Source organism: Taudactylus pleione, unplaced genomic scaffold (assembly GCF_031769625.1).
Source record: "Taudactylus pleione unplaced genomic scaffold, aTauple2 ptg000093l, whole genome shotgun sequence".
Classification (NCBI taxonomy): Eukaryota; Metazoa; Chordata; class Amphibia; order Anura; family Myobatrachidae; genus Taudactylus; species Taudactylus pleione.
This window is the reverse complement of record NW_028284495.1, coordinates 15,046,047-15,066,535: the sequence shown is the minus strand read 5'-3', so window position 1 is coordinate 15,066,535 and position 20,489 is coordinate 15,046,047. Positions and strand designations below refer to the sequence as shown.

The 20,489-nt window shown below is 44.3% G+C and overlaps 1 protein-coding gene across 2 annotated transcripts in view; it reads right to left on the bottom strand.

Moving 5' to 3' along the window:
• TRAPPC8 (trafficking protein particle complex subunit 8) overlaps positions 1-20,489 on the bottom strand; it is a 166,859-nt gene that overhangs the window by 10,357 nt on the left and 136,013 nt on the right. For both annotated transcript variants that reach the window (XM_088469576.1, XM_088469577.1), the window contains 3 exons: positions 14,281-14,339; positions 7,049-7,222; positions 1,443-1,544 (listed from right to left, as the gene is read on the bottom strand). In XM_088469576.1, the coding sequence (XP_088325702.1) occupies positions 1,443-1,544; positions 7,049-7,222; positions 14,281-14,339 (335 nt within the window). The remainder of the gene's footprint in view (positions 1-1,442; positions 1,545-7,048; positions 7,223-14,280; positions 14,340-20,489) is intronic.

Below are 20,489 nucleotides of genomic sequence, written 5' to 3'. Positions count from 1 at the left end.
AATGTGAAATACTCAGAAAGAAGCCTCCATTCCCAAGAGGATGAAGAGAAAACAGTGATAGTTACAATTGACAGTGTCAATCAGCAGCTAGCAAAGTCACATACAATGCACATGTAATATAATTACAATCAGCTCTATATCAATTACAGCAATGCAAAGGAATAGTAGGACATAGAACACCATATACTTTAACCAGGGAGACTGACCCAGACCCTACTGAGAACAACAGCTACAGGGTGCACTGAGCATGGACCGTAAGCGTCTCATATACACATGGAGGGTAGGCGGAGCAACCCAGAATCTCGAAACCCTTTGTAGGGACTGCACCTGCAGGGGAGCAGTTGGGGGAGCGCATACCTCCCCTAAACTGCGTTAACCAGCTGGGTACGCTGGCCTCGTGGCAACAGGCCAGCGTACCCAGCCATCGTCTGCTGCTGATCCCCGGTGTCAGACGATAAGGCCCCAAGCTGGTGTAGTGGGGACGTGGACAATCTCGGACCCTGACAGCAGCGGCTTCTGGTGCATTTCTGACACCAAAAGCAAGGACTGCAGCGCATGATTCCTCGTAAGCTAGGAATCACCTTACCTGTCATCTCCGAACATCCGGTGCAGTCCAGGTTGCAGTATTGCTGCTAGCTAAGCTCAGCCAAGACCCACAGAAATCACCAGCACAATTACTTATGTTGCGGCCCGGCGGAGGTAGATGGAACCGCAGTACATGCGTCTTAATTCAGACGATTGGCACTACCAACTCAGAAAAACATAAAACAAAATAAAACAAACATAAAATAAAAGCTTAGGACTCTAAGCAGTCCTCCTGTTACAAAGCTGCGTCTTGATCCTGCCGCACCAAATGAACAACTGAAGTCCCATGGCTAGGGGCGGGTTTTATATATATATATATATATATATATATATATATATATATATATATATATATATATATATATGTGGACCCGGACCACTCTGGGGGCAGAAGCTTTAACTGTTTGGTGCCTGGTCTTCCAACCATAATATCCCCATGGTATCCCTGTGGATCCCTATGGACACCGAAGAATATATAGAACATGCACTTACATCAAGATAGATCATGGTTAAAAGAGAAAATAGTAAAACAATGATATTAGAGCATAAAACAAAAACGTAGGCTTTCAAAAGTGAAATAATCAAGGAAAAATAAGACAAACATCAGAACACAAGCAGCCATTATAATTATGAGAATTGGGTGGTGTGTGTGTGATGAAAGTAATATGTTCATGGATCCCACGTTTTGGAGAAGTATAGAGGATGCTTGACATATACTCCACTTTATAGCTGTGCCGTATTCTTGGGAGAGTTGCTTGCCATGAGACAGCAGGGGGCTTACTTCATTATGCAGCAATTTGACACGTGGCTACAAACATGATTATTACATAGAACACTTAGACGTGTGTGAGGATCACCTGCTTTTGCGGAAAAGACAATGCTTCTGTCCCAATAGTGTGCAGAGTCACATGATGTTGGCCTTCTAAAATTAACTGCTTGTTGTCCTCAATGACATATGCCTGGAAAGCAAATCATATGATATAGGCTGTGCTAATCTTATGCACACAAGACTCTAAAACATTATATCAAGTCCATAAAATTCACATCACAAATCCATTGTGGCCAGAAAAAGTAAGAAAATAAAGATACAGTACACATTTATTGTGCTTTATATCTAGGAGTATTCTGCCTAATAGGTTTGTTACTAGTAACAGGGTGGGCACATGTGGTAAGAAGGTAAACCTCAAAACTGAGAGGAAGTATACAGCTCATTAAGCACACTGTAGATCAGGGGTGGGGAACCTTTTTTCTGCCAAGGACCATTTTGATATATAACATTATTTGCGGGCCTGGTTCAGGCCATGCCCCCTCCGCGTAATGTCACACGGGGGCGGGGCCACAATTGCCGGTGATTACAGTTCCCCGCACAATCCTGAGGATGCTCCTGGCGGCACTGCTGCATAGATTCTGGCTCCAGGGTGCCATTCTAGGCACAGTGCTGGCCAGATGAGGCTAGAAGAAAAAAGCTCAGAGGGCCAGACCAAATGATTCCGAGCGCCTTATAAGGCTCTCGGGCAGGAGGTTCCCCATCCCTGCTATAGATGAACCCTTAAAGATCAAGTAACTAGAGTATTTAGAATTGTACATAGTGATCTCTTACCTAGTCATCCCTCCACAGCAGGCTGCCATGCTGGAGGGCTGTAATTCTCTAACTGAACAATGACTGCCAGCCTAGCACATTTGCTTTAAAGAAATACACTGTGTGGATTAGGTGTCCCAGTTTAATATTAAAAACGCACTTAACATCTGGGGAAGGCAGCCCTTGGCACTAGTGCCAGAAGGTGATACTGTAGGGTAGGGCCGTATTATCCACAAGAATGTGTAGGCGAATACCTAGGGCCCGCTGGGTCCTAGAGGCCCGTCTGAAACCCGCCACTGGCATCAGTTTTTATTTTTAAACATTTAAAGGCACAGGGAAATTAGAAGGGTGATTGGCTGCTGCAGGATCCAAGGTCTGAGTCTAGCGGTCTAAACTAAGGAAGGGGGCCCCCCCTGGCTGCCGATCACAATAGCAAGGAGATCTGCGGTCTGGCCCGCTAGCTGCTACAATTCAGTGAGTCGGGAGTCTGTACTAGGTGTCACTGTCTTCATTCACAGCAGCCTGATTGTCACAGACAGTTCCAACACTGCTGAATCGACGGCTTCCTCTTTCATGCACAGCAGCCTGATTGCTGCGGACAATACTGTGGAGCCAGCAGCAGGTGGGGGGCGTCAGCGGCTTTACCATAATATTCACAGCTGCTTGATCACTGCTGACTATACTTATACTGTGGAGCTGACAATGGTGCACACGGTGCCTATCATAAGCCTGGCTCATTGCTTTTTTATTTTTGACTGCCTGATCACTGCCACTTTTCCAACTGGCAAATTTAAACCTGCAACAACAAAGAGGTCGGACTAACGACCATCTGCAGCACAGAGACCGCAGTCGACAGCTATATCACCAGCAGTGTACATCATCTAACCGGAGGACATCGACACCCTGGAGATTCTATTATATGGTACAAGTAAGCCGTAGCTGTTTTTAGAGCAGTTATTAATAGCGTTGCTGCTACTTGTGCTTTGGGAGCAGTACATCACCACCATGATCGCCTGGACATTGCTACAGGTTTCCATCCAGTCCCTATTTTAAATTTATTTCACACTGTTAGGTTTTGTGACTAAGGTGTATTGCTCAACATACATATACTGTAGGTTTTTATGTTTGTATTTGTTAAATATTATACTCATAGTGCTGTCCACCTTTTGCCTTCATGAAAACCTGTGCAGGGTCTAACACTGGCCACGCTGGCTGATGGTAAAAAGGGAATGGTCTGGCAGAACATATGAAGCCTCCGAGGGGCCCATTTATCAATCACATACTCAATGAGATCTGGGTGTGATATTCATGCCCAAAATCGCATTGCGGCAAGGTAAATTATCACCCAAATGTATAAAATATAACATGCAGTTCTTCGGGACTCCTGCGCATTCTACTGACCACATATCTATGGCGGCCATTGCTGAGGAGGGTTCCAGGTGAACCCTCTTCCTGTAAATTTAGAAAAGTGTAGCCTATAAGCTACAGTGGCTAAGGTCATCTATAAATGGCGTTAGCTGCAGGGGCGTAAATCTGACAGCCTCACAACTCCCATCAAAACCTTTGGGCTGCTGCCGGAAACGGTGGGACCGCAGCAGATATCAGACTTGTAATGAGGAACCCCATTACCAGTCACTCTGATGATTAGTGATGTGACTTTTAGATGTAATGTGTACTGGCAAGCTACTCTCTGTAAGTGGGAATATTCTGAGGAGCCACCTACCCCTCTCCTATTAGGTTATTAACCTCCTACTGCACCTCTTTCCCTCATAGAATAAAGTTTTTGGGAGTGCTAGGCCTCTGTAAAGTGGAGAACCTAAGTGTGACTTGCAAAACCTGGGCCTTTGGTGAGTGAATACTGCCACAGATACTTCTGCTCACAATCCAATAACAGTACAAATTTTAATACTAATACGTACAGTATGGCTTCGTCTCCAGACTACAAAATTATCCACCTAACCTGAGCAAATTAACTTCCAAAAAGGTAGGGAAGGCATTAACATTTTTAGTACTCATGTATTACTTTGTGCGGTTCATGTGCTGTTTGAAATACTTAACAACCTAGGAACATTTTATTTTTGATATATGTCTATGTGCGCAGAGCAGCCAGCTCACACTACCCCGCTGTGTGACAGACACTGACACACTACTACTTAGCGTTACGGATGTGCTTCCCCTACTGGGCTGCAGCCATTTGGCGTTCTATACAGCAAACATCCTGTAAATAATGGCAGGTTTGGCTGCTGCTTATTAGTAATTTGCAGTGGATTAGGCATTTATTAAAGATGGGCATAATCTTATACATAATGACATAGGCTGAATATAGATTGCATTGGGACTGAATGTGCTTCAGACTGGGTTTAATCTGGGAGACATACGTTTACCTGGATCAGATGTGTACGGTTTCCTGGCATGTACATATATTTATTTGTTGAACAAACAGTAAGCAGAACAGAATACTGCCGTCAAAACCCAAGCATGCCTTGGCATGCACTGACATAGTTACAGCAAGCGTTCCAACTTGGTATCCAAGTCTGTAAAATCATATCAGTATTACAATCACAGGAGCACAGTGCAAACTATTCTACAACCACGTACTGGGTGCTGCTCAATGTGAATGTCCCCATATAATCCTTGTTCATACAGGATAAGTTTTACAAAGCAAAGTGATATTAATGGCAAGCTTACCGTCACTAAGAGACTCAGGGTCTATTTACTAAACCTTGGATGGGGATAAAGTGAATAAAGATAAAGTACCAGCTAATCAGCTCCTATCTGTCATTTTTCAAGCACAGCCTGTGACATGGCTGTCAGGAGCTGATTGGCTGGTACTTTATCTCCGTTCACTTTATCTCCATCCAAGACTTAGTAAATAGATCCCTTGGTATTGGGGGTCAACAATTTACAGCAATAACTTTAGGTGTGAGGAATAACTGTTTACACAGATCTCTTTTAAATGTACCATAAAGTTACAAATTTACCTAGGACATACCACTTGGGATTGTATGGCATATCTTCACCTCCTTTCATCATTTGTCTAAAATACATTATTAATATTATCGCTTTTCAAGGCACCAAGTATAAATTTGTTCGCGTGTGCCATGCTATGCTTAGTGCAATTATTTTATCTATTTAGTCACATGCTACACTATGTAATAAACACACACACTACCGTTCAAAAGTTTGGGGTCACTTCGAAATTTCCTTATTTTTGAAAGAAAAGCCCTGTCTTTTTCAATGAAGATAACATTGAATTAATTAGAAATACACTCTATACATTGTTAACGTGGTAAATGACTATACTAGCTGCAAACGTCTGGTTTTGAAAGGAATATTTACATAGGTGTATAGAGGCCCATTTCCAGCAACCATCACTCCAGTGTTCTAATGGTACATTGTGTTTGCTAAGCGCATTAGAAGACTAATGGATGATTAGAAAACTCTTGTGCAATTATGTTAGCAAAGCTGAAAACAGGTTTGCTCGTTAGAGAAGCTATAAAACTGGCCTTCCTTTGAGCATTTGAGTATCTGGAGCATCCTACTTGTGGGTTAGATTATACTCTCCAAATGGCCAGAAAAAGAGAACTTTCATGTGAAACTCGACAGTCTATTCTTGCTCTTAGAAATGAAGGCTATTCCATGCGAGAAATTGCCAAGAACCTGAACATTTCCTACAACGGTGTGTACTACTCCCTTCAGAGAACAGCACAAACAGGCTCTAACCAGAGTAGAAAGAGAAGTGGGAGGCTCCAGTGCACAACTGTGCAAGAAGACAAGTACATTAGAGTCTCTAGTTTGAGAAATAGACGCCTCACAAGTCCTCAACTGGCAGCTTCATTAAATGGTACCCGCAAAACGCCAGTGTCAACGTCTACAGTGAAGTGGCGACTCCGGGATGCTGGCCTTCTAGGCAGAGTGGCAAAGAAAAAGTCATATCTGAGACTGGCCAATAAAAGGAAAATATTAATATGGGCAAAAGAACACAGACATTGGACAGAGGAAGATTGGTAAAAAGTGTTATGGACAGACGAATCGAAGTTTGAGGTGTTTGGATCACACAGAAGAACATTTGTGAGACGCAGAAGAAGTGAAAAGATCTGGGGCTGCTTTGGTGCTGGTAAAGTGGGAGATTTGTACAAGGTAAAAGGGATTTTGAATAAGGAAGGCCATCACTCCATTTTGCAACGCCATGCCACACACCCTGTGGACAGCGTTTGATTGGAGCCAAATTCCTCCTCCAACAGGACAATGACCCAAAGCACACCTCCAAATGATGCAAGAACTAATTAGGGAAGAAGCAGGCAGCTGGTATTCTGTCTGTAATGGAGTGGTCAGCGCAGTCAACAGATCTCAACCCCATTGAGCAGTTGTGGGAGCAGCTTGACCGTTTGGAACGCAAGAAGTGCCCATCAAGCCAATCCAACTTGTGAGAGGTGCTTCAGGAAGCGTGGGGTGAAATTTCTTCAGATTACCTCAACAAATTAACAGCTAGAATGCCAAAGGTCTGCAATGCTGTAATTGCTGCAAAGGGAGCATTCTTTGACGAAAGCAAAGTTTGAAGGACAAAATTATTATTTCAAATAAAAATAATTATTTCTAACCTTGCCAATGTCTTGACTGTAAGTTCTATTAATTTTGCAACTCATTTGATAAATAAAAGTCAGTTTTCATGTAAAACACGAAATTGTCTGGGTGACCCCAAACTTTTGAACAGTAGTGTATAGCCAAGTAAAAAAGTTACGCTGACATCTGTGTGGTTTGGAAATAACTGGCTAAAGTAATTCATGATCTTAAATAAAACTATAAGCAAATTATTAGGATGAATGCATGCCTTTCCAGATCATCTATCAATTGCATTGGAAAGAGTTTATTTTAGTGACGTACCTTCCACAATATTACCATGCTAAGGTTCACTTCGCTGCACTTTTGTATCAACCGAATGGCTTCATCGGGTGTTGACTTTGCAGATATGTCTGTATTAGGATGCGGACTTTTCTTGACACGTGATAAGCAACTAAGAAAGAAAAAATCTGCGCATGGAGTGGTTGAGCTAATTATCTGCAAAATAAAATGTGAGCAGATCAAGATTTACATTTTGTAAAGGCAAAACAGACAAATGAGCTACTGTAGCAAATAAGGCTTTACCAAGTGACAAAGCAAAGATAGCGTTTGTCAAGCAAAATACAAAACTATGGAAATATGCTGAGGCGTTGCTTCCATACACGTTTGCAGGGGCGTATCTATAATGGTGCAGGGTGTGCGGGGCACACGGGTCCCTGGGTCCAGGGGGGCCCGCACCGCACACCCTGCACCCATAGTATTACTTACCTCTCCTGAGTCCCACGTCGGCCCAGGGGTCCGGCGCTGTAAAAACGTCCGGAAAAAGGCCACGCGGCCATTTTCCCGTAGTTTGCGCATGCGCAGTACTGGGAAAATGGCCGTCACGCCAATTTTCCTGGTGACCGGCGCATACTCTATAGACTCTGGGAGCACTCTAGTGACCACAGTCTATAACTCCGGAGCTGGCCACACACAGCTCAGTGCGCTGCCGGAAAGAGAGGAGGGGGCCCGTATCGTAGACTGCACACGGGCCACCTCCTCTCTAGAAACGCCCCTGCACACTTGTCATAGTTCTTCAGTAGTTTGCTATAAGTTTTTCATTTAAAAAACTGCTAGGTTGTGTATAAATATATATATATATATATATATTTATTTATTTATATTAAATGCACAGTCACCCCCTCCTTCCAGAGAAGATTCCAGGACTCGCACTCCACCACAAAAAAAACAGGTTTAATCCAATATAAAGATTACATATTACAGACAGATACAGAGTCACAACAGTCTGTTTCAACTGCTCGCAGGAAGTTTTCGTCAACGTCTAACAAACATCTCCTATTTAAGGGCTGCAGTAGAAATCAGACAGCCAATCACACAGCCTGAGTAATCTCCTATTGGTTCCTGTTGGTCCCTCTGCATCTTCGGATTCCCCTCCTGTGTGTCCCGATCACTGTGGCCAGCAGTGATCGGGTAGCCGGCATGACCCCCCTGCCGGCGCAGCTGCCCTGCTGTGTCCCCGGCCTGGGCAGACGGCGTTTACCCCCACCCCCTTGTCCCCCGGAGTGCCTGACTTAGAGAAGCAGCAGCCGCAGCTTGCGTTAGCTTCAGCTGCTGCCCTGTCCCCGGGGAGCCGGTGGCTCTCCCATCCCTTCACCGGCACAGCTGCCTGTGACATTAGAACTACGTAAGGAGCAGCCGCGGCTCCTGTTAGCCACAGCTGTTGCTCTGTCCCCGGGGAGCCGACGGCTCTCCCACACTTTCCTTCACCGGCGTGGTTAACTCTGACAGAGCTACAGAAGCAGCAGCGGCTACTGTTCTGTCCCCTGCCCACGCAGCTGGTGGCACCCCACTCTCTCCTCCCCTGGCCAAGCTGTTACCTAGTGCCCTGACCATGGGCCCCTCCGTCCAGCTACAACTCCGCCCCTGTACCAATCACTGCTGGACACAGTTATCGGCCATTGTATTTTGCATAAAAAAAAAAAAAAATCACACAATTTAATATATATATATATATATATATATATATATATATATATATATATCCATATCCAATCGGTCCGGCACTCCCCACTGACAGTTTTGCCTGCGTGCCCTCCTCAGTGATGAATGTAAGCAGCAGAAATAAGGGGCACTGCAGGTCTTATAAATCGTTAAATTTATTGCCAACGTTTCAGGGCTTGATGCCCCTTTATGTATCCTTGACAAAGGGGCGTCAAGCCCTGAAACGTTGGCAATAAATTTAACGATTTATAAGACCTGTAGCGCCGCCTATTTCTGCTGCATATATATATATATATATATATATATACACACATATACATACACATACACGTCTGGCGAGGGTGCGTGGTGGTCCGGCGTTGTGTGCAAGGGGTCCGGCTTGCATTGCGGCTGTTCAACGGCATGGAAGAGAAGTAGCTGGTGAGAGAATGGCTGCAAACCCACTCCCACACCGGCAGTCATTGGACAGTGACATCATGACACCAGGGGGTCTATTTATAGAGCAGTGAAAAGTGTGGAGAAGTTGCCCATGGCTACCAATCAGCTCCTACCTATTATATTAGAGACTGTACTGGATAAATGCTACTTGAAAGCTGATTGGTTGCTATGGGCAACTTCTCCACTGGTTCAATTCTCCACACTTTTCACTGCTTGATAAAATGACCCCCAGGTCACGTCATGGCACATCCAAAATATTCTGGTTTTATTTATTTTTAATACTGAGGTTATAGGTCATTATATTTTTATTATGGTGGTTATGTACGATCAAAACTTGATACCGGGCCTCCGCTTAGGTATGGTATACTATACAGTATACTAAGAATGGCCACCGACCATCGATGGATTGTAAACTAATGTTAATGAAACATTGGTGGCTGTGGTCTCAAACAATAAATGGTTTCTATTAATGGTTGAACACATCGGCCATCGATGGTACAGCTGTCAATTGCCATCATTACAGTATGCCATAAGAATTGCTATTTTTATGGTATACGGTGTTTAAAAAAATATATATTTTTAAAAAAATCGTGTTGGGTTTTTTTATGACTGAATTAGGTCAAGAACATCTTTTTAACACTTATCCGACAATTTCTGAGAGGTTTTAAGAAAAAAAAATTGTTAGTATACAGTTCTCTTTATAGCCAAGCAAAAGGTCTCATACTGTAACACCATAAAGAGGAAAGTTTAGCCTGCAAAATCAGATCAGCTGGCAAAGGAGGTGGGATCGTCCTCTTAGACCGCAATTACTACATCTGCGAGGCTATGGAACAGCTGGCAGGTGGCAACTGTTATTTGAAAATTGATTATGATCCTACATGGCGTTATAAAAAAATAAATCGATGGTATAATCTCCCTGGGTATCAATATCGGTTACATCAGTTCTAAGACAGCAGACTTTTTGACTCACTCTTTCCCCCAAAATACCATTTCTCTAAAGAATACCGAAGATACACAAGTCAGTCACTTACCCACACGCCAGGGAGACCCATAATTTCTTATACGTAACTCATTATGCCAGCCATTATCACAATTCATAGACTTCCATCTTCAGCCACTTGTCAAAAACATCAGCAGTTTCATTTCAGATACCACAGATTGTTTTGAAAAATTGGACATGGTCACAGACCTTAATGAAGAATCTATTTTGGTAACACTAGATGTTTCTAGTCTCTATACGAACATCCCGCATGATTTAGGATTACAGGCATCCAGAGATTTTATTTCTCAAAACAGTCTTTACACCGGACCACCTGTGGAATACTTACTACTTCTGATGAATATAATTTTGAACAAAAATTTTCTTTTTGAGAATGGCTTCTATTTGCAGAGACATGGCACTGCGATGGGGTCTAATATGGCCCCATCATATGCCAACATATTTATGGCTATGTATGAGGAGCTCATCACTGGCAACATTGCCTTCAGGTAGGATATATTATTTAATGTTCGTCACATTAAAGACTTGTTCTTTATTTGGCAAGGAGGAGAGGAGAAATTGCTTTTATTCATCAATGTTTTAAATGCCCTACCAGGGTACATTAGATTTAGTCTTAATTTTAGTAAGACATGTATACATTTTTTGGATGTCACAATCACCTTAGGACAACGGCACTTATGTACAAAGATTTATTCTAAGGACTCAGATAAAAATTCACTTTTGCATTACAAAAGTGTTCACCCAGGACTGCTCAAGAGGGATTACCCTTTTCACAACTTCAGGATAACCTCTGATAAAACAGAGATACCGCATGCTCTAGAAAGCAAGAGACAACGGTTCCTTGTTAGAGGCTACCACAAGGGTGACATTGAGGAGGCTCTTCGGAAGATTGGACTACTCAAGAGAGAAGATTTGTTGAATAAAACTAAGAATGCACCAACTAAAACTGAGAGATTACACTTCTGCACCACCTTTTCTATTGCCACTAAACATATTAAAGATATAGAGGGGAATTCAATATGAAACGTAAACTTCGCTGTCGAAGTTTACGTTTCATATCGGAACTTTTACCTGGGATAAAGTATCGGGCGCGCGCCCGCTTATCCCCATATTCAATATGAAACTAACTAAAACGTTACGCAGCAGGTGTTTTTTTCCCAACATTGAAGAAGTGATGCAGAAGAGCACTTAGGTTATTTTTTTTTCGTTTTTTTAAGTGGTCCAATCAAATTTGGGGTACATGAAAATGGGTACTAGCATATTTTGGTGTCCCTAAAGTAAGTTTTTAAAAATTTTGCATTTGTGCACCTGCCGCTATAAATATATTCTAGAAAACACCTGCCGCATACTTGCAGAATAGCCCTGGACCTATTTCCCTATTGTTAAAAAAATTTTTCCCATTTTTTTTTTTCCACCCCAATTTTCACCCCAGTTCTTTTTTTAAATGTCATTCCCAGGGGTGCAGGCTATTTTTTTTAAGCCTGCACCCCTAAACACCAATTCTGCACTTTTTTTTCGAAACACCTATTCAATGGTGAAAAGTTATCCCCTTTTTTTATCAAAGACTTTTCGAACCTGCGAAAAGTCTTTGAAATTAAATACGATGTAAAACTAAAACCTGCGAGAATGACCACATAGGTGCGATATTAACGCAAAAACTAAGTTTTCGCTCCCATATTGAATACCCCTGATGGTATATAAACATTGGCACCTTATACCAAGTGACCCAATATTGGGAAGGACCCTTGAAGAACCCTCCTTGTTTGCTTACCGAAGAGGATGCAATTTAAAGGATCTATTAGTGGTCACTGATCCTACCAAGAGACAGAGTCAAAATGCACTGGTTGAACCAGAAATCCGGAGTGTTGAAGTGCTCGGGGTGCACAATTTGCCAATTTATGCTGATAGGTAAGTATTTTTCTTAACCCTCAAGTCTCATGTAAATACACTGATAAATATCATCTGGACTGCAACAGTAAGTTTGTCATCTATATTCTACAATGCCCTTGCAACCTCTTAAACGTGGGAAAGACTACAAGGATGCTCAAGGAAATTATTGGACAACACCGATCCTCTAAATGTCTTCTCTCTAAAAGTGAGCAGTTGGAATTAAAGAATTTGCCAGTAGCAAGACATTCCTTGGAAAAAGGACACACTGAGTCAACTCAAATGTTTCATCTTGAATCGTATCCCTCCCCTAAGGAGAGGTGGGGATCGTGAAAAGATATTACTCCAACGAGAGCTACAACGGATTTACAAATTGAATTGTTTGGCACCCCTTGGTCTCCAAGATTTTAAAACTGATGCTTTTTTGTGATTTGTTTTTTTCTGGATTCTTTATTTTTTTTTTGACAGGACATGTAGCATGGATTTTCCATGCTACACATATGTTCTTTCCATTATCCATCTGTTGGTGTATACTACACCATCTTTAAATTTTTTACCCAATTTCTGTGATATATTTAATGTTTTTCTGTTATTTGTGCACCTCCATGTGCTTTGTCATGATCATTCATCGACTCTGCTATGATGTCTCCAGGACAGTTTCCAATATGGACTGCACTTGATATGTTAACTTGTCATATTTTGCACCACCGTGTGCATGATTTCTTTTTTTGGATTTGCTTGTGTATTTTGTATTGTGTGGAGCATCACTGGCGGAAACAGTGAGCACACCGACACCTCCGTGTGTCAGCTTTTTGTGCTTTGACTGCTGCTGCTGTTTTATTTTTATGTTTATTATTTTTAGAATTCCAAGTGCAGTTTTCATGTTTTGGGTGAGCACATTGGGTTACACTGGGTCTACCAATGCTCACTGATATCACTGTTTGAGCTTCTCTTTCCTGTACCACTAATACCTTCCTATTACAGCATGACTGACAGTGCCTGAGCTTCCCTGGTTACCATGGCTCCTGGTGATTGACACACTGCACTGAGGCAGACACATCATGAGCCGGGATTCCTGTCGGGGACCCCGCTTACTCACCGTTCATTGGTTACCCTTGATCAGCCTGCTCCTTAGCTGCATCACAGGTGCACATAGGAGATTACTCAGGCAGCCAATCACACAGCCTGATTTCTACTGCAGCTCTTAAAAAGGCTCACACGAGATGGATTTGTTAGACCTTGACGAAAACTGCCTGTGAGCAGCTGAAACAGACTGTTGGGCCTCTGCAGCTGTCTGTATTATGTAACCTTTATACTGGATTAAACCCATTTTTTTGCGGTGGAGTGCGAGTCCCGGAATGTACTCTGGAAGGAGGGGGTGAATGTGCACTATCACTATACATATGAACCCTGCACCAGTCAAATGTGAATTAGTCCGGTTGTGTGCCTGCTCGGACTGAACATAATGAATATAATATAAATATATATATATATATATTTATATACATATATATATATGTATTTGTCCACTATAAAATGATTTTCAGCTGCGTTTAAACACAACACTGGTGGTACGGCCTTGGCAACTATATGTGCACTTCAGTTCCCCTTGTGAATTGTTTATTGGCATTAGTCATTATGTAATTGTTTTAATTTTAAATACTACTCTTCTATAAACAGTACCTTATAAAATCCACAGAAGAGTAGTGTACGTCCAGTAGATAAAATTGAAGCCAATATACATAAAGGTGAAAAGTATGCGGTAAATAGATATCATTTTGACAAATCTAGCTAGGAATGTCTTAGAAATGTACTAGATATATATATTTTCCATTCCCCAATACCTGGAACAGGACAGCCAAATGGCGCTGCTTGCTCAGTGCAGTATAGCCATACCTAGCGAATAGAGGTCTGCAGGAAGATGTATTGGTAACTTGCTCTACAAGCTGTGACTCAGCAATGTGCTTTATGCAAAATAAGTTATGCACACATATTTACCAACACTTAAGAATAGTCAAAATAGCCACCATCTATAAACTGGTTATACACAGCCTTCCTTTTAATCCTGACAATACTATGAAAATGCTTTTGGATCAGTAAAATGGCAACAGTGAAGCAGTGTTTTGCGCTGAAGAATGGGCAGCGCTGCGTAACTGCAGGATACTGTGAAACTGGACCCAGGCTACGGCGCTATGTTAAATAGTTGGGAAAAAGAATGAAGAAGTCATACCTGTTCTCCTCCGAAAACAATGTCACCAAAGGTGTATCTGTCCGATGGCTGTTCCACATCTAAAACATTACAAATGCATACACATTATACATACAATACATATAAACACTACATACAATACATATAAACTAGACTAATCAACACACGTTAGGAATGATTACATAATAATAGGTAAACTGAACACAATGAAATTAATGAGCAAAATGATTTTCCAATAGAAACAAATGACATGTTAGAAATAATAAGAGGGTTATGGTAGACTTACCTTTGTTTTCTTCGAGGTCCAAAGGGATACCATAGGGGGGGGAGGGGGGAATAATGTGGTTGGAGTGATCCAGGCACCAAACAGTTAAGCTTTCAGTTCCAAGGATGCCCATGGTCCTATCCCACATATACACCACCCCTGGCCACAGGCATTCAGTTTTGTAAACAAGCCCAAGGTAGGAGAAGGAAGAACAATCGTACACCAGAAACTCATAGAAAAAGAGGGAATCCGTGACCGAAAGAAAAATTACCCAATGCAGCCAGGTGCGTCAGGGTGAGTGCCCTGTGGACCTTGAATAAAAAGAGTTAAGAGTTAACAAAAGGTAAGTCTACCATAACTCAAATTTTCTTCTTCATGGTCCATAGGGATCCACAGGGATACCATGGGGATGTCCTAAAGCAGTTCCTCTAAAGGTGGGAACGCTCCTGAGCAGAAAGGAACCCAACTGACAATGCAGAAACCTGTACTCTCAGGGTGGCAAAGGCTATCCCTGCCTGGAGAAAAGCAAGTATCCGGGAAACCCTAAAAACCTTAGGGTCATATTTTCTGTGGTAACACCACTGGGCAAAAAATTACAAACTGTGTATTAGATGCAGGCAGAGGAAGGTTTTTGTGCCCTAAGCATCGTTTCAATCACAGAGCTGGAGAAACCTTTGGCTCTTAAGAGGGAAGACTCAAGAGCCACGCCATCAAAGACAGACGGGGTAAGTCCGGATGCAGGCAGGGACCCTGCACTAACAGATCCGGCCGTAGAGGAAGAGGAAACGGAGTGTCTATGGATAGATTCCGCACGTCGGTGAACCAATGGCGTCTGGGCCAAGCAGGAGCTACTAGTATCACTGTTCCACCTTCCTGTTTGATTTCCTGTGGACCCTTGGGAGGAGGGCAATCGGAGGAAAGAGATACGCCAGCTTGAAGTCCCATCTCACTGCCAGTGCATCCACGAATGCGGCTGAGGGGTGTCTGGTCCTGGACCCGTACCTGGGGACCTTGTGAGTGTGATGCGAGGCCATGTGGTCTAAATCTGGTAAGTCCCATTTGTTCACCAGGAGTTGAAAAACCTTGGGGTGGAAGCCCACTCTCCGGCGTGTGTCTCCTGACGACTTAGGGAGTCCGCTTCCCAGTCGAGGACTCCCGGGATGAATATTGCCAAGATAGCCGGAAGATGACGTTCTGCTCAGATCAGAATGTTTGTCACTTCTCTCATGGCTGCGTGACTCTGCATGCCTCCTTGATTATTGAGCTAGGCTACTGTGGTCGCATTGTAGGACTAGATCTGGACCGGCCTGCCCTGGAGCAGGTCCTGTGCCATGATAAGTGATTTGTATACTGCTCGAAGTTCCAATATGTTTATGGGCGGTTGACTTTCCTGATTTGTCCATCTTTCCTGACAGGTGTGACGACATGTCACCGCCACCATCCGCGAAGATTGGCATCCATGGGGAAGAGAACCCAATTTGGAATCCAGAATGGGTGACCTTTGTCTAGATGATCCTTTTGTAACCACCACGAGAAAGGGAAACGAACCTCCAGAGTGAGAAGGATCATCTGGTACCGTATTAGATTATACTGTCTGTTTCAATGGGAGAGAATCAATGTCTTCAGAGGCCTGGAGTGTAACTAAGCATATTCCACGATACCATTGATCCCAAGACCTGCATCGCTGATAGAATGGACACCCTTTGATTGGGTAGCAATTTGCATACTCGCAATGATAGGGCTGCAATCTTGTCATCTGGCAGAAACACCCTTTGTGCCTGAGAATTCAGAAGTGCCGACAGATGTACTATCCACTGTGTTGGAAAAAGAGAGGATTTCTTCGAATTGATGATCCAGCCGTGCGTCTGTAGGCAGGCAATGGTCAGTTGGAGATGGTGTTGTAGAACAGCTGGAGACTGTACCAATATTAGAAGGCCATCCAGGTATAGTAGTATTCTGATTCCCTGAGGTAGGCCGTCATAACCTCCATTATTTTGGTGAAGACCTGAGGGGCCGTTGATAGACCAAAGGGCAGTGCCTGAAATTGGTAATGTTGTTGCAAACTGTAGAACATGTTGGTTGGTGGGATGGCATAATAGGTACATGCAGATATGCATCCAGAATGTCCAGGGAAGCCATAAAATCCCCAGGTTCCATTGCCAAAATAATTGATTGAAGAGTCTCCATACGGAAATTTGGTACATGGATACACTTGTTTAGGGTTTTCAGATTTAGAGTAGGGCGATGAGACCCATTTGGTTTTGAAACCAAAAATAGGTGGGAATAATAACCCCTTCCTTGTTAAACCATAGGAACCCGGGACTATCACCCCTGCCCGCAGCAGGAAATAAATGGCCTCCTGGAGGACCAAGGCCTTGATAGAATCTGATAAGGGAGTTGTGCAAAAAAAAAAAAAAAACTTCTGGGGAGGATGCTTTCATACCACTGAGAGACCACGTCGGACCCAGGCATCTGATGTTGTTTGCTGCCAGTAGTCCGCAAATTGAAGAAGTCGGCCTCCCACCCTGGGATCCCCAAGGAGAAGGCCCGCCCCATCAGGCAGAGGGTTTGTCGTACGGCTTAGAAGCTGGACATCTGGCCTACCAGGACCTCTTAGTTTGCTGCTTTGTGGTCCTGTGAGAAATAGACAGCCTAGAGGAAGTCTGTCCTTTTGCTCGTCCCTGAGGACCGAAAAGAAGACTGCCTACACTTTAATGTAGCCGTTGATGGCAGTCCTGCAGATTTTGAAGCTGCCAGAGTAGCCACTATCTTATTTAATTCTGCTCCAAAAAGTATATTTCCAAAAAAAGATAAGGATTTGAGAGCCTTCTTTGACCCTGTATCTGCTTTCCAGGACCTTAACCAAAGGGCTCTACATGCCACAACTGAGGCTGCCGATGCTTTAGAAGCTAGGAGCCCAGCATCTATTGCAGCTTCTCCCAAATAGGAGGCAGATTCCTGTATTCTCTAGTAGCATTTGGTAGAGAATCTTCCAATGCCCCCGTCCATTCTTCAACAGCCTTGGATACACAAGCCCCAGCCATAGCTGGTCGAGTAACAGCTCCAGACATTGAAAATACTGCTTTAAGACATGTCTACATTTTTCTATCTGTAGGATCTTTAAGAGAAGATGCTGACATAGTAGGCAAGGTAGCACTTCTGACTAAATAGGTCACATGAGCATCCACAGTAGGAAGGATTTCCCACTTAGTACATTCAGTAGCTGGGAAAGGATACAAAGATGCTAATCTTTTTGCAACATGGAACAGTTTATCCGGGTTACTCCATGCCTGTTCCGTAATTTTCAGTGAGTAGCTCAGAATTAGGAAACTCAGCTTTTACCACCTTCTGAGCCTTCTGTCTAGGAGCTGGCTCATCATGCTGTATATTTAGGATTTGACCGCCATCACCAAAGAAGGGACATCCACTGTAGAAGGATGGTCCTCCTTCCCTGAGATAGACTCTGGAGAATAACCTGGCGCATCATCCGATTCCTTACATGATGCATCTGAATCTACATGCTGAGCAAGACTGATAAAAAGATAACGTCCGCTTAGGCGCCTTAGTGACTACCGGTCTGTTCGCCACAGCAGACTGAGCCATACTCTGACTTGAGTGGGCATAAACTTCCATCCACGAAGGATGTATCGGGGGGGCAAACATAGCATGCTGAAACTGCTGTGGGTATCCCATTAAAGGAGGCAGCATGGGAGTAGCCAAACAATCCACTAGCTGCGTCATCACCTGAGACAAGGACGACACCGAAGATGGCTACTGTACAGGGGCTGGTAGACTGGACTGGTGAGGTGGTTCTTTATAACAGATAGCCCACAAACAATCCTTCAGCCTTCACAAATAACTAGTAAATGTGAAGTACAGAGAAAACCCCCCACCCGCCTGTAATAGAGGCATAAGGAGAAAAAAAGTGATAGTTATAACTGACAGTCAGAAATAAAAGACAGTATCAACAAAGCAGCTAGCAAAAAGTCACATACAATGCATTTGTAAATTAGTTGCAATGAACCCTGAATCAACTATTTAAACTTGGTAGGATATAGAGCACTGTATACCTGACCCAGAGGAGAGGTATACAGGGAATATGACCTAAAACCTCCTGAGACCAAACTGCTTCAGCAGAGCAGCGATAGTGGACTGTGAGCGTCTCATATACACGAGGAGGGTAGGAGGAGCGACCCAGATGCGGGAAAACCTTTGAAGGATCTGTGTCTGGGTCGGGGGAGGAGCTGCCGGGGGAGAGCCTACCTCCCCTAAGCTGCGTCAAACCGGCTAAGTACGCTGGCCTCATGGCAGCAGAAGCGTCTGCTGCCGATCCGCGGCATCAGATAATAAGGCTCCGCTGGTCTAGTGAAGGAGCGGACAGCCCCGGGCCCTCACTGCAGCGGCTCCCGATGAGTCTCTAGTGCTGGAAACAAGGACTGCCGCACACAAAGCCCTGTAAGCGAGGAATCGCCTTATCTGATCTTTCAGTGCGTCCGGCTGCAGTCCGGGCCCCAGCATCGCTGCTAGCAAGCTCTGCCGTGGCCCACCAAAATCACCAGACCTGTTACTGGTATTGCGGTCCGGCGCATTAAGACGCTCATCACTGCTAACTCTAAAACATTGAAATAAAAGTAAAACATAAAATTAAAGCTTGGGACTGCCTAAGCAGTCCCCCTGTTTTAAAGATGCGCTTGAATCCTGCCGCTCCAAACGAAAAACTGAATGTCTATGGCCAGGGGCTGGGTATTTGTGGAGGAGGACCTGGAGCATCCTGGGAGCTGAAAGCTTAACCCTGAAAAATCAAGAAAGGGGGTCTACAAGAAAGAGCCCCTAAATCAGAAACACGTCTGGCCGAAGCAATGGCCAGAAGGAAAACAGTCTTAGCTGTTAGCCATTTAAGATCCACTGAGCCCAGTGGTTCAAACGGCGGTCTCTGGAGAGCCCTCAGGACCACAGCCAAATCCCAAGGCGCCACAGGTGGAACCTTGCATAAAGGTGCGCACATCCGGGATTGTAGCAATCCTACGGTGAAACCAGACAGACAGGGCCGAAACCTGTACCTTCAAAGAAGCAAGGCAAAGCCCATGATCTAGTCCCGCTTGTAGGAAGGCGAGTATCCGAGACAGACAAAACTCCCACAGTGCACAACCTCTCGGCCGACACCACTGGAAGAACGTATGCCACACGCGATGGTATATCCTCGCGGAAGACTGTTTCCGAGCTCGTAACATGGTACGCACTACAGAGCTGGAAAACCCCCTGGACCTCAACATGGCTGTCTCAACAGCCACGCCGTCAAAGACAGCCGAGTCAGGTCCGGGTGAAGACAAGGACCCTGCGACAGAAGGTCCGGTCGTAGCGGCAACCGCAGAGGACTGTCCACGGACAGACCCTGAAGGTCTGAGAACCAGTGCCGTCTGGGCCACGCGGGAGCTATCAACAGGAGCGTCCCTCCTTCCTGTTTGAATTTCCGGCTTACCCGTGGAAGAAGGGAAAACGGAGGAAACAGGTAAGCGAACCGGAACGTCCACCGGACGGACAGAGCATCCACCAGAGACGCCTCTTCGTCTCTTGTGCGAGACCCGTACACCGGCAACTTGTTGTTGTGCCGGGACGCCATGACATCGATCTCTGGAAGACCCCACTTGTCCACCAGCAGTTGAAAAACGTCCGGGTGCAGGGACCATTCCCCCGGATGAACGTCCTGGCAACTGAGAAAGTCCGCCTCCCAATTTAGCACTCCCGGGATGAAGACAGCTGATATGGCCGGAAGATTGCGCTCCGCCCATACCAGGATCCGAGACACCTCTACGAGAGCCGCCAGACTTCGGGTTCCTCCTTGCCGGTTTATGTAGGCCACGGTGGTAGCGTTGTCCGACTGGACCTGCACTGGGCGACCCTGGAGAACCCGATGTGCCTGCTGGAGAGCATTGAAGACCGCACGGAGTTCCAAGATATTTATTGG